Below are 14,838 nucleotides of genomic sequence, written 5' to 3'. Positions count from 1 at the left end.
TTCTTTTAGACATATAGAAAGTTTAGTATTTAATATTTATATTCAATTTTTATTTTTTCAGATACACCTAGTACTTCTGATGGACAATCAAGTTTTCAAAGTAGCAGTATTTGGAGTAGGGTGCAGAAAGCTTCATCAGAAACACGTCTGTCTGGTGGTTATGTTTTAAATGCTTCTCCATGTGAACAACTGGACAGTTACTTGGCAGAACCTTTACTGCAGCAAGATGAAAATCCCTGCAAATGGTGGGCTGACAATATAGTGCGCTTTCCTGCTCTGAGAAACTTAGTCTTGAAATATCTGCCAATTCCAGCCAGTCAAGTTGCCAGTGAAAGAGTATTTTCTACAGCAGGAAATGTGTGTACTTCTCGAAGAGAGAGACTGCTGGACGAACATGTTGAGGAACTAGTTATGCTTAGTCAAAATTTAACCAAGGGAATGCAGTAACTGGCATAACCTTGCATTTTGTTGTTAGAAATTAAATTAATAAATAATTGATAGATGTTATTGTAGCTAATTTTTAAATAAATACTAAACAGTCAGTGTAAAAACTCTTTTGTAAAGAAAGCAGGCTACATTATGCGCAAAATTGATTTAATTTGATGCCCGACCCGAAACTGCCCGAACCCGAAGGTATAGGCTGGTTACCCGCCCGAGCCCGCCCGAAACTATATGTCTCTGCCCGACCACCCCTAACATATTGATCACATAACGAGTACAATGGATGTGGAAAACGATGCGTTTAATGATGGTTGATGGTACATATCACAATCAGAAAATTTAATTCTAGATTCATGACACCCAGAAAACATTAAAAATAATTTAAGTAAAAGTGGCATTACAGTGGTGATTTAAATAATTTCCCACAATTTTCGTCAGTGGTTTGGTAGTGTAATGGTTAGGGAGTAGGGTTTCAAGTCCATAAATAGAGGAAAAAATAAGAATGTGGTTCAAATCCTGACACTGACGGTACTTTTTTTAATAGTTACAGTTAATGAAAAATGCAAAAAAAAAAAGCTTTAAGAGAAATTTTATTAGATTAATTTTTTTAAATCTAATTTTTATAATATATTTAAATATATAGCTCAGTTTATTGGTTTGGTTACTTCATACGCAGTAGGCTTTGAGACATACTATAGTCTATATATTTTACTTATAATTTATAATACGATTAAATTATAGAATCACAAGTAACTTGAACAAGAAAAATTAACCTATTATATGAGGAATTAATGTCTTATATTATTGATGAACAAACGCGATTAAATTATAGAATCACAAGTAACTTGAACAAGAAAAATTAACCTATTAAGTATATGAGGAATTGTCTTATATTGTTATATTATTGATGAACAAACACTTTATAAAGGGTTTTACAAAATTTTAAGTTCCTTACTATGTAGCCTTATCAGATTCGTTCAAACTTATTGTTATAATTCTAAACATACTTTTTCTTACTTAAATTAAAAATTTCCTTTAACTGTGTAGTTAAATCTGATATTTTTATTAAGCTAACATTTACTGTACCTTATCCTGAAGCTGAAGCAGAGTGACATTTTCTATCTAAAAATTCACTACCGGAAATATTTTTTTGATAATTCTGTAAAGACAAGTAGCTTTTAAACAAGTAGTAATTCAGTATTAACAGTTCTGAAGATGCTAACTTAATTTTATTGCATTATTTTGTTAAAAGGGTATTATTAAATCGTTAGATACATAATTTCTTAATGTTAAACTTGCACAGGAAAGACAAAAGTCTATAAAGTTCTTAATTTCATTAATCTCAAGTGACACAAGTTCAGATGTACTAGAAGGTGTGCATATTCTGGTCACAAAACATCAATTTTTCCATGTGTGATTCAAGAGTAGATATTAAAACAATAAACGAATTCCTCACATCAATGTACAAACGAACTTCGACTGTAGTGATATATACTCACTAAATCTTGTACTATAAATAGCCTCAAATTCTGGGGTTTCAGTGCTTGGTGTGAATAGTACCAGAATATTTAACGAAAACAGTTCAATCGGCAAAGTTAGTGTATGCTCGTGTCTTTTCGGCTGTCTCAAGTAAGTGCTTCGTCAAGCCGTAAGTACGGCAAACAAGCTCTTGCTTGAGCATGCAGTCTTCATGAAGTTCGTCTTGGTCGCGGACTATGAAACATGGAGATTGAAATCGCTGCCTTGAGAAACAAGACCTTCTTCGTAAAGACTGTCTCAAGACATTGCTCAAGATGAGACTATAAACACCAGCCTTAGAGACACAATTTTATGGTTTTATTTTAGGCCAAATTCTTTTTTTTTTTAATGAATTGTTATATTAATAAATTATATTATTCATACATTTAGCATATCACTCAGCAAAAGTGTCATTTGAACTGATAAATGATGCACTTAAAATTTAATAATATTTAATACTACTACTATGAATAATAATAAAAGACTGAAAATGATTGAAAAATTTACCAACTTCATAATGTAATATGAGTTACTAACAACAGTTGCAAGATCAAAAAAGTAAATTTTTTCCAATCTATATTCAGCCCATTAATCTTGGTACCTACAACTTTCATCAACTATATTAAAAGATTATATTTTTTTTATGTAAGTAAAGTTTTGATTAAAAATGCTAATTTATATCATTATTTTGGTGCTTTATGGTGTATTAACTTGTATTTTAGTTTTCCTGCAATGATACTGATAAGATGTATGTTGATACATGCGCGGTCAAGCTACAATTTTAATACACTCAGATGGATAACATATCTGTACATAATAGCTTTGCACTTATTGTGTAATCTTATCTACTGGTCTGCCAGTGATAAGGCCTATGCAGTACCATTACGTTTTGACAAAACTGCTTTTATGATAGCATACAATACAGAATAAATGTTAATTACTACAGTAATGTTACACAAATGATGGTAAATGGTTACTAAAAGCCAGCTGTGGAATAAAGGTTAACACTGAAATACTATACCTCACTGTGACAGAGGGAGTTTCTCTTGTCAAGTCATTTTGCAAAGCACTCACATGCTACCTCTCGTTAACACTGAATGAATGGGGTTGAGAGAGCATTTCATCACTGCTGAGTGGCAGTGAGAATGTTGACACAATGGTCCATGTTATTTATTCTACTCCGATACGTGCTCGGGTAAATGTCAATGCTGGCAGATGTCGGGTTTTAAATTTTTAGTATCTACTTTGTGAAGATTTGTTGCTTATATATTAGTATGTTTATATTTTAACTGACCAATACTATGCAACAAATCTTTTCTTGTAAGATTACTTAAAAATTTTAAGCCTCTGGTTCAAAGCAATATTTGTTAGGTGAGAGGAATACTTAGATTTTAGAAATCAAAAAATAAATTTATGGTGAATGTGCATTAATTTAATTTTAAACACAATTATCCTTACAATCAATAGTAGCAATAATGACTAGTAGCAATAAATTACATGTATGTATTAAGTGACTTTAAAGAAAATTATTTTGATGTAAAAATATTTATATTAAATTTTGTATTCTTAAAAAAATTTCAGATGTGAAATGGACTGTGTTTACTACTCTATTGGTTCATAACAACTGGTGATTAACAATGAAGTGTTGCATAAATATGTGTTTTTCTTGCTGGTGAATTGTTTGGTTGAGCACTTACTTTTTTTATGTGATATCACTTCATTTGTAAGCGTAACAAGAGTGATTTTAACATTCGCGCTTCATATGTCACTGTATTTTTACCTTCTTGCAAATTCAGATCTTGTAATGAATGCTCAATGACAGTTTTCACATCCTTTCCATAAACTGAAACAAATGTGCAACAAAATGAATAAAAAAAATATGGCATGTCAGCTGGAGGTCTGGAATATTGATGTAAAAATATACTATTTTTTTTTACCCAATTTATCTTTCACAGAATTGAAGGATTATTGATATTAAAAACAATGCTACAGAAACTATTGCTGTTAGTTACAATGTAAATTTTTCTTTACTGTATATCACAAAGTAAAGTTTTTTTTATAACGAATTTCTGTGTTCTTTGAATGATTCTAGCAATGGTGAATATTGATTTAATAATGTTTCATTAACTAACACCATTGCTGGTCAGCTAGGGCATAGCTCAATGAAACTATTTGAAATCAAGTTAGTGAATTTCCACTATCGAGCTCCAATGATACATATCCAATTCAATGCAGAAACAGTACAATATAATTACTAGGACTATACTGATACTGGTATCAGATATCAGCTGATATTCAGCTCTTGGCCTATACCAACTTTAAATTTTTTGAAAATATTTGATATTTTTGTTTGTAATAGTTTTAGAAATATCTTATTTTTATTAAATTATTTTAAGTACATCTTTAAGGGTGAATCATAAAAACTAATGACAGACACTGTTTAATTACAAGTAAAAATGAATAAATATGTTTACTAGTGATGTACTGATGTAATCATTGCAGTATTGGTATCGACCGATATTCCCTATTTTCTGGATGTCTGATGTAAGTTTCCAACTGATCTTCAAAGAAATGATACACATGAAAGAAGTACAATAATTGCATTCATTCGGGTACCACCCATATTTTTTATTTACCTGTTTATAGTTCTGTAGGCCTTTTTACACCATTTTTCTGTATTTTATTCTTCAATGTTGTGTTTATTTAGCCAAGGAAATAATATGTGTTGTGCTATACACAAATTTTATGGTGTAAAATACTTTTTTTTTTTTTTTTGGTCATTAATTTTATTAAGGTACTTACTGTCTTATTGCTTAAGCCGAAATTACAATAGCCTGTTGCATGCGTACGTTTCCAACTGTCATCCATTAGTCTGTCAACCGCCAAGCGATTTACAACACTTTGTTCATTCAAAATAAATTTTATCTTATACATGCTGCCAACTATTGAGAAAACTTAAATTGTGGAGAAAATTTCTCTTGTATAATTAGATTATTTTGACAATCATGTAAACTATGCACTATAAGTATAACTCTTAAAACTCAATATTTTTCACTCTGGTATTTATTTCAACATTTTCAGAGTTACCATGCATAATTAATTACACTTTTGTGAATACATAATTATAAAATAATTATATAAGCATAGAAGCAATTAAAAAAACTTAAAATACTTCTTATATAACAAAACTTACACACAAAACCCTTGCAGACATTTGGAGGTAATAATTTCATCTCCGTACGTCAAAAGTATGAAATTACCAAGCTATTGACGGCTGGAGGCGATGGACCATTGTAATTCCGGCTTTACAATCATTGAATTTCTGGAGACTTTCATTGTGATTACTTACAAAAAGAATTGAATCTGCTTAGTATAGGTTATGGTATCTGTTAACGAAATATGTATCAGTTTTTAAGCCTATCACTAGTGTATACCTAATAAATAAGTGATCCACAATGTTCAATAAACTTGCTTTGATTTTAGATTTAGAATTTTTTTTTTAATATTTATCAAAAAATTATGATTCAACTACTTATATTTATAAAAAATGGCCAGTAATTATAAATGTTGATTGTAGTATCAGGTATCAGAACAGCCCTAGCAATTACAAAAAAAAATTTAAAGAAAAAATTTATTATAATCTTAAGTGTATAGAAGACATGTCTGAAAAAGCAGGAAGAAGTTGTCATTTTCTCTTCATTTATTACTCTTGAGTACTTTATAATGAAAAAAAATTTTTGGTGTCATGTCTTGCTGATTATATTCATATAACTACCGTAACACTGTCCTCTATTTTTTTTTTTTTAGTGTTGTTAATAAAGTAATTAAATATGCAGTTTCCATACTGTAGTTTTCATAAAAAGCACATTTTGAATGGTTGATGATAAAATATTACCATGCTGAAAAGCATATGCACAATGTACACACACATTCACACACAAACCCACACTATTTAAACACTAATCCATGTAGTGCAGTAAAACAACTATTGAACAAACCTGAAGCAAATTAAATTTTGTAACTTGTTTTGTAAACAAGCAAAGCGAAACAGTCTACAATGTCAGATTTTCCACGATTTTTAACACAACAGTGCATTTGTTACAGCAATTATTGGTTTGTGCATGAAAATAATATATTTTTTAAAACTACTATTGGAAGGGAGCTTGGGATTGCAAAATCATAACTATGAAATGGGAATGATAAACATCCTGCAGGCCCTCCCAGGGAATCCTACAGATTTTCGCCCATGATTCCATTCATATTATTAAAAAACCGAACTTCAAAATGTCATGGATTTATGTCATTCAACAGCACGTAATATGCTGTCTTTTATATATTATAGTAAAAATTAATTGTTGCTGTCTATGGAGCTTTTCTTAAAAATCTGGATTGACAAACACCCCCCCCCCCCTGAAAAAAATTCCTGGGTACGCTTATGACATACAATAATAATTACAGGATAGTATTTAGTTGAGAAAATGTAAATAAAACTTCTTACCTTCACACTGTTCCAGAAACTGTATACACTCTTGAAACACAGAGTCTTTTGCTACAATCATGTGTTTTGCTATATTCTCTATCAAAGACAAGAAACATCTTTTGGCATAGAACCTGAGGGGGAAAAAATCACAGTATTCTTCAGGGAATCAAAAATTTTGCATAAAGAATGGAAAAAACACTTTGAACAAGAACACTACATACTGGTGGGTTCTACTACAAGTACATTTTAATTTGACTGGGAAAAAAGTGTTGATTTGAATAGCGTGAAGACTTGTTCATATCGCCCTGGGGATATAATCACGATCGACCAAGGCAAACAGCAAGGCAAGATATTGCGGTGGTTTACCATTGCCACTCTGACTGGACGAGAAGGGACAACACAATACCTGATCCTACTCTTGAACCAGGATGGAAATTTTCCTTAATAATGATTTCAGTCTGAAAGCAAAGCGAAAATATTGTTGTAACAACCCAGATTACAGCCTTCCTCATGCAATCTATTAATAATAATTTGTTATAAATTTTTTGTCATATTTCGGGTTGGATGTAAAGTTTTTCCTTTTAAAAGTTATTGTAAACGTAGTTCTCCGGGTTTATTGTTTTTATTTTTTAAAATTCATAAATTTATATTTCGAGTATTTTTTGCTGGCTTCTTTGTGTGGGAAGGCATGCTGACGTGATTTTCCTTCATTTTTTCCACGACCGAGGATTTGTTTCACACGCTAGGCGTGTGAGTCACGGTCACGGGAGTGCGAGAAAGATACAAAATCGCTGCGTCGTGGGAACAGAAGTAAGCATTTCGTGGATGCTTATGTTGCTATGCGCCATGATTGGCTGAAAATTACGTCAGCGAGCCCAGGACACTGCCCGCACAAGGGAGAGGAAAGCTGTAAGATCAGTAATTGTCCGAGCACCGGGCCGAGCGGTCGTTGTTCGGGCGGCGGGCCGAGCAGGCCGTGGCCGGGCGATGGCTTCGGGTTTTATCTTCTTTTTAATGTACATTTAATTTTTATTTGTTCTGTTGTGCTAAATATTTTGTGATTTTTAAATGAATAATTAAATCCAGGTAATACATTGTATGTATATATTTCTTTTTAAAAAAAAAAAACTTAAAGCTTTGTACACATCCATTAATCATCGGCTGTGCTGTTTACCGCCTGACTGCTTCAACTAATGCTTTGTCCACACGTCGTAAAAACCACGGGAGACCGAAGCTGCGAGACCCAAGGGTGTCCAGTACGCAGAACTTTAAGATCGTCGCATCGCGGTAACTACATAGTAATTCGAGATCATCGCATCGTGGGACTACGTGGGACAGAGCAACAAACAGCAAGTCAACTAAGGTTGTAATTTTGAAACTTATTTTTTTTTTAATTATCAGTGAAGTGTAAAACCAACTAAATTTAAACACAGAATTTATGAACCAGGATTTTCCAGGTCCCCAAGAAATATCTGGTAACATGGAACATCCTGCAGGACCTATTCAAAGTGAGGTTATGGGGGGGTCAGAACAGATTATGCAAATGTTAATTGCCATACAACAACAAATTGCACAGGGGCAGCACAAAATGGAGTGCATGTCACAGGAAATCCGACGGGACTTGGTAAATATGAGAACTGAAATTAAACATGAGCAGGCTAATGTAAATAATCAAATTTCCTCATGTGCATCAAGTGTTGAGAGCTGTGAATCACAAGTGGAAATGGCACAAGCTAATTTAGAAACTTTTGGAAGGGAAGTAACAATGTTAAAAGAAAATGTTGAATTTATTGGGCATGATGTACATGAACACACAAACATTGGGAGTAAATTTGAAAAGTTTCGAGATGAAGTGAACAGGGAATGATTGGATAATGTGGAGAAATTTTTTTGTAAAATAAGAGGTGCACATGGAGGGATCAAGAGTTTATGTAAACAAATGACAGAAGTAGAGACTGAGATGAAAGCGTTCTCGGATAAACTTAATGATGAGGTGGCTGAGGATGTAATCAAGGAATTTAGTTCTGCAGATTGCACAGAAGAAAAGGAAATTATGTGACAAAAGGGCATTTTTTTCAAAACCTAAACATTAATGTACCAAAATGTGGGTTGTGTGTACCGAATAGTTTACAAACTAAAATTTGCGCACTGATCCATGTGGAATCTGGATAGCCTGGAGTGAGAAAAACAATTAAACATGTTCAGGGGTTTTGTAGGTTGAAAGATGTAAACAGTTGTTTGTTATGGGCACAGACAGAAGTAATGAATGAGAAATGTACAGGGGTGATGGAGCCTCTGGAAATAGTGTGTGTAGACTTGTTTGGTCCACTGCCTAGATGGAGGGGTGGAGTCAAATATAGTTTTCTTGTGTTCGAAGTTTTTTAAATTTGTTGCATTTTGCCATTTTATAATGTTTGTCATAAATTTTTTTGTACTTTGAATTATGTATATTTTGATAATGTTTTATATTTTCTAGTTTTTGTATTTTTTTTTTTTTAAAGATTTGTTACAGTATAATATAGAAATGGATATGTAAGATTTATGATAGCAAATTTTTAAAATGAATAATATAATTTTTTACAAGGTTTTTTAACGAGAAGGAAAGCTGTACACATAAATTTTAAAGATAAATTACCATTTTTTTTTGTTTTCTCGGACATATTTACCAGTAAAGATACAAAGACTGGAGAGGTGCAATGCAAGACAGTCAATGTGATTTCAATCCTTGATTGTGCAATTTGTAATATATTAAATATTTTAAAATTTAGGCAAGAGCATCAAAAATATTACATTAAGTCTTGCTTTTTGTCTCGCTCTTTCTCATAGAAAAAATTCTGATAACATTATCTTTTCATCTGGAAGTATGATTATAGGTACAGTTTTGTTTAAAATATAGTGTCTGGGCATAATCATGTAAATTAAAAAACCATTACTTTTATAGTTTAATGGGTGTTTGGAACTAATTAGTATCTCTTTCTTACATGATAATTTTTAAAGATGCATCTGTTTCATATCATTAAATGTTTTTTATATCTCAGACTATTAAATGTTCATTTACGTACAGCTCAGGCCAGGAATCTAAACCAAAAATACAACAATATTAAGCATTAAAAATTATTCCCAAACTAAAATGCAAGTAATCATTACTAATTATTATACAAGTGGTAATAATTATTGAACCTTAGCATGGCTTCTTAATGCTTTTTAGATAATCTTAAGTAAAAATCTGATGACAAAACTTTGTGACCAAACACAAAATGCAAGAGAGCTATGTTCATAGATTTACAGTTATAGCAATTCACTAATAGCAATGATGGATAGTACATAACCAACATGGCATGTGAGAAGAGTCTCAAGGGGCCCGCCTACCCGGGCACACACACGGCGTGCAGAGCTTCAGGAAAAACAACGCGATTTCAAAACTAGTCAAAATATCCTGGTGGAGTCTGCTTACGAAAAGCATTTAAGAGTTCGCCGAGAACCGAAAAGTACTTTTGATTTCGGATTAAAGTTTTAAACTGTATTTTTAGAAGAGTTAAAATGGCTAAAACCCATGTTTTCAGAGTAATTTTTAGGCATGAAACAACCCACACAGATACTTGAAAGCACTTAAGGGACTTGCATTACCCCTTTATCTTTATTTCTCCGCAATATAATGTTACAGTCACCGCTCAAATTTCACTGTTATCCTGTGACGACGAGAAGACTGCGCGCCAGTTCAGAGCCTCGCGCTTAGAGGCGACACCGCGCTAGAAATACCAGCGAGCGTCGCGCTTATCATCCCGCCTCACTAACACACATACACCCCTGACGAGGCGGGCCCCTTAAGAAGCCATGCATAAAAATTTGAAATATTGATAATTAATTACATTATTCTGGTATATTTCTATTAACCATCCTTTACTACATATAGTTAATTAGTAATTACCCTTGGAACACAAACAACTTTATATTAAATTAGTTATCATTACAACTCCAATTTAAAAAAAAACTTTCTATTAATGAGAGTTTTGAAATAACAGAGTTTTTATTAATGAGGTTTCACTGTACTAATAATTATTATGTGGGACTTTAAGAATTCCTGTTAGCAAAGCAAAACGTATGTTTGTAAAAAGAATGTTTCTTATATGACTATTTGTTACTGCTGACTAGTAGTGTATTTACATATCTTTACTGTTACAGTTAACAGTTATAAATACTAGCTAAAAGTATACATACATTTGTAACAGTCTACCATAAATTGTTAAACAAAATTTCACACAAACTAAGAATTTTAATTTTTTTAATGTTAGATGTACGTAATGTACATTAACTTACCATGTGTCAGTCCCTAGCTTCTTACTGTGAGGCTCAAGGCTTTTTATCACTCTGGATATCCCAAATTCATAGTTGCCTTTAGCACAGTACAAGGTGCTGTAAAATACATGAACAAATTATCTTTGAACGTGTGGTCAAACTTTCTTACAGAAAGTTGTAAAGTTTTTTGACATTAAATAATTTAAATTATAAACCACACACTATTTCTTGTACATGCCAACAATATGGTTCACCTACCTAAATTGCTAAGTATCTGTAAAAAAATTTACTAATACTATAATAACCATTTATTTAGGTAATTAAAAAATTTAACACACAAAGCTTTTAAAATGTTTATGTACACTAACATTCATAATGATAAAGCACACAACAAAATGGCCTAAATACCTCAACCCTGTTTTCCAATTGAGACAGAATTAATATGTTTACACTGGTACATTACTATGTCTTGTTTATACAAAATAAAACGTTCCAAGTTAATGGAATGGCTGGTTTATAATTCAGCATGATTACTGGTACCATATATTTAATTCTTCAATTTTTTTTTTTCATTATGAGAATAATGAAGTGATACTCATGGAATGATTAAAAAAAAATGGAACATTTTGTAAATGCAGTCCATTATACAGTACCAGCGCTCTTGTCTTCATTTGTTATGGCCAAAAGTGGCAAAGTTGTGTAACTGTTGATAGGTATTTTATAAATCATAAAATGTTAGGTTGCTTCTCGAAGTCTAATAGTTGTTCTTTGCACAACGGGAACCCAGACACATGCGATTGAAAGTGACAGTTCTAGATGCACCAGCAAGTGTCGCACTTATTTCTGGGAACTTTTCGGAGTCAATACTATAGTTGCAGTTGCCTGTGTGATATAATTATGTATTTCCTCCTGACAGTTATCAACTGGTGCCTGTTAATAAATATGAAATATTAAACTGTAACTAGGCATAAAAACTAGGAAAGATATAATTTGGTTAAAAACACAACCCTCTCAAAATTGAAATTCTTGCAAAAAATTTAAAAAATCCAAGATATGTGGGTCTTAATCAAACTCAAACATCTGTAAACATGCAATATTCCACTGTCCGAGTCAGTGAGAAACTCAGAAGAATTCAGCAGTCCAAGTAACTCACCCAATCACCAAGTTCACAATACAGAGGTGAAATATTTTCTTATTAGGTTCATCATTTGTCAATCGTTCTTCTTCGTGCTCTATCTTCCTCATCAATTCTTCAGCTTCTTCATTGTGCGAAGTCATTATAAAGGACACACACAAGTTGGCCAGTACAATGGCACTCACATCCAAAATCTGCAAGGAATTCCTACATTACAAATAGCTCCACTCATTATTTTCCATGATGATCGATTGATTGACATGAAAGATGGTTGGAATTCCCAGCCAACATCATGGGAAGATGGCAGTAGGGTGGTTGGGGCGTACAAGGCCAGATGATAATATGGTGGATCACTGTTGCCTTTTGCTATCTACTATTATAGCTTTTTTTTTTAATATATATTATACTCTAATCCTATATCAACGATCATGAGTATCAGGCATCGTGCAAGCTACGAAGTGCAATGCTTTAGTAGCAGTATTCTTAGAACATTCTAAGGATGATATGAAAATGACACTACAACAGAGGTTTCAACACAGAACCAGAGTACCCTTTGGGGTGTAAGAAGAGAGAGAAAAGTGAGCTCCAAGGTTTGTATGCACATTTTCATCTACTGCTTGCCATTTAAAACAAATTTATTTTCATCTTACTGAAGACTAATTTCCAAAAAATATATAAAATATAATGCACCTGAATTTGGAAACAATCAAAGGATATTTTTTAGTAACCAGTACACAAAAATGCTTTTGAACTCCATTTTAGTGGTCACCAACAACATAGTCAATGATTATTTAATCATTATTTTTAGTATTTACATAAGTTCTACAAATAAATGCCTATTTTTCAGTTGTAGAAATCAACAGGATTAATAGAATATTTTGTATACAATCGCTGCAGATTCAAAACCTTTTACGTCAAATTGGTAGGTTTTCAGGAAGTTGCCAAAACTGTATTTAAAAAATAACCTTTGCAAGGGATTTATTAATTTTGTTTTAGTCGGTACTCACGTGACAAATAGTTATTCATGTGCATGTTTACCGCACCTGGTGCAGGAAAGTTTTGCAGATTTCTTTACCTTGAGATTGAAAAAATAAAAAAATAAACCCAAATTGACATACAAGGTTTTTCCCCTCAAGGATATGGTTCTATCGTTCTATGTCTTACATTACCAACGTTAAAGGCATGTAGACACAACAAAATCTAAGAAATGCTTCTGATAAGGAGCCATCAAAGTATTTACCGGGAAACCAAGGAAAACTGAATCGCCACAGGTAAATGGTTCTCTTGGCTTGAGCTATTAATTGTCTAATTTTCAATGTGTTAATATCGGTGCCTTCAATGTAGACTAATGATTTTATGATACCTAATTAATATGTTAATAAAATTTGTTATGTAAATGGGTGTGTTTATAGCAGTGGTTCTCAAAGTGGGCACCCTAGTAGATTTCTGGGTGTGCCTTGTGGTATTTCAGAAAAAATTTGGGTCCACATATAAAAATAAATGTAGTTACTCTATTATACCATTTTATTATGGATGTACAGATCTTTTTGTTAAAACATTATTTAGTATTATTTTGCTTGAACAATGATTTATTTCAGTACAGCAATGTAATCACTCTTTACAATTTGTAAACAAGCCTTGAGTTGACCATCAATATGAATATCTGTCATATTTTACTTAGTTATTTCTCAATAATTTGTATACCTATGTGCACCCACAATTATTTGTAGGATTTTAAATGTGCCCTGACTGCAAAAGGTTTGAGAACCATTGGTGTATAGTGATGACTGAGGGGCAGAACAGCGTTTGTTAAGTAAATAGATATTTAACTCTAAAATTTTAGTTCGATTAATAGCAAGTAGAAAACTAACTCAACCCAATAAAGTAACATAGAGTGCATATCAATTTTGTTGGATGTTACCAACTGTATTAATTGCATGAGCATAAAAGAATGGCAAATAACGTACGTTGCATGAGTGCATTTATTTCTTTCAGTCCAATTTCATGGATTTTTGTGCTTGCAAATTCTTTGGTGATAAATGAAATGTAAGTAGGGTAGGTAAATGAGGTCACAGTGTAGGTCGACAGACATGAATAAGTCAGTATGGCAGAGACAGAGAATGAGATACGTTGAGAACATCTAGGTAGGCTACTGTATATTAGGGTAAAAAAAACATAAAATTGGATATTAATACACAAAACTTTGCACAGCTTTCAGTAGCTATTCAGCACACCATGGATAAGGTTGAAGAAAAAATATAATGTAGGTAACTGCTCCCTGAAGATGGCGACTGTAATGTCAACCGAAACGTCGGTGATATCTTTGCCTTCGATACGACTATAAACCAGAAGCCAAGCAACACCAAGCATAATGTGAATTTGTTTTCTTTTTGTTATATAGTAAAATTAAAAATGATTTTGTGTCAGTTATACATAAAATTTATAAATTTCACTGAAACTGTTCATCATTTCCAATTTACAGTAATGTGAAAGTACTAGGTAATCTATAAAATTTATACCTCTGTCTAACAAATTCAGTTCAATAGGTATAGAAAAATTTGATTATTACAAAATTTACAAATCATTTTAATTTTTTTGACACGATATATTTTAACTGTATGAACATTATCAATTTCAAATTACTGGTTGCTTATGTAATTGAAAATAAAAATGACAGCTATTTAAGACAGCTGCAATCTACAAGTAATGTTAAAGTACTCACATTATTAGAATGTTTCTTGACGATGGGTTCGTAGAAGCCAGTGGCTTCCTTGAACTTGTTTTCTTGCATGAACAAAACATGGGCCACATTCAGTTTCCACGTGTCGTTGTCATTGCTGAAGTCCACCGACTTGCGGAATATCTTCTCCACCTGAGCATAGTTCTCCATGTCCCAGTACACTTTTGCCTGCGCCATCAGCACAGGAATGTACCTGCCAGCACCCGTGAACTTTTCACTCAGCTAGCC

At 32.5% G+C, this 14,838-nt stretch overlaps 1 protein-coding gene across 2 annotated transcripts in view; it reads right to left on the bottom strand.

Moving 5' to 3' along the window:
• Positions 1-3,369: 3,369 nt before the first annotated feature.
• The window catches only part of LOC134530680 (intraflagellar transport protein 70A), a 36,199-nt gene continuing 24,730 nt past the window's right edge, over positions 3,370-14,838 (bottom strand). The window contains exons 9-13 of one of the 2 annotated variants that reach the window (XM_063365734.1): positions 14,593-14,803; positions 11,889-12,064; positions 10,757-10,852; positions 6,458-6,570; positions 3,370-3,802 (exon numbers count right to left, since the gene is read on the bottom strand). In XM_063365734.1, coding sequence (XP_063221804.1) covers positions 3,672-3,802; positions 6,458-6,570; positions 10,757-10,852; positions 11,889-12,064; positions 14,593-14,803 — 727 coding nt within the window. In that variant the 3' untranslated portion in view covers positions 3,370-3,671. Of the gene's footprint in view, positions 3,803-6,457; positions 6,571-9,368; positions 9,518-10,756; positions 10,853-11,888; positions 12,065-14,592; positions 14,804-14,838 lie in introns of those variants that run through there. The other variant, XM_063365735.1, reaches the window with a different exon arrangement.

This window comes from Bacillus rossius, chromosome 3 (genome assembly GCF_032445375.1).
Source record: "Bacillus rossius redtenbacheri isolate Brsri chromosome 3, Brsri_v3, whole genome shotgun sequence".
Lineage (NCBI taxonomy): Eukaryota > Metazoa > Arthropoda > Insecta > Phasmatodea > Bacillidae > Bacillus > Bacillus rossius.
The sequence above is the reverse complement of the archived record's forward strand: the minus strand, read 5'-3'. Positions and strand labels throughout refer to the sequence as shown.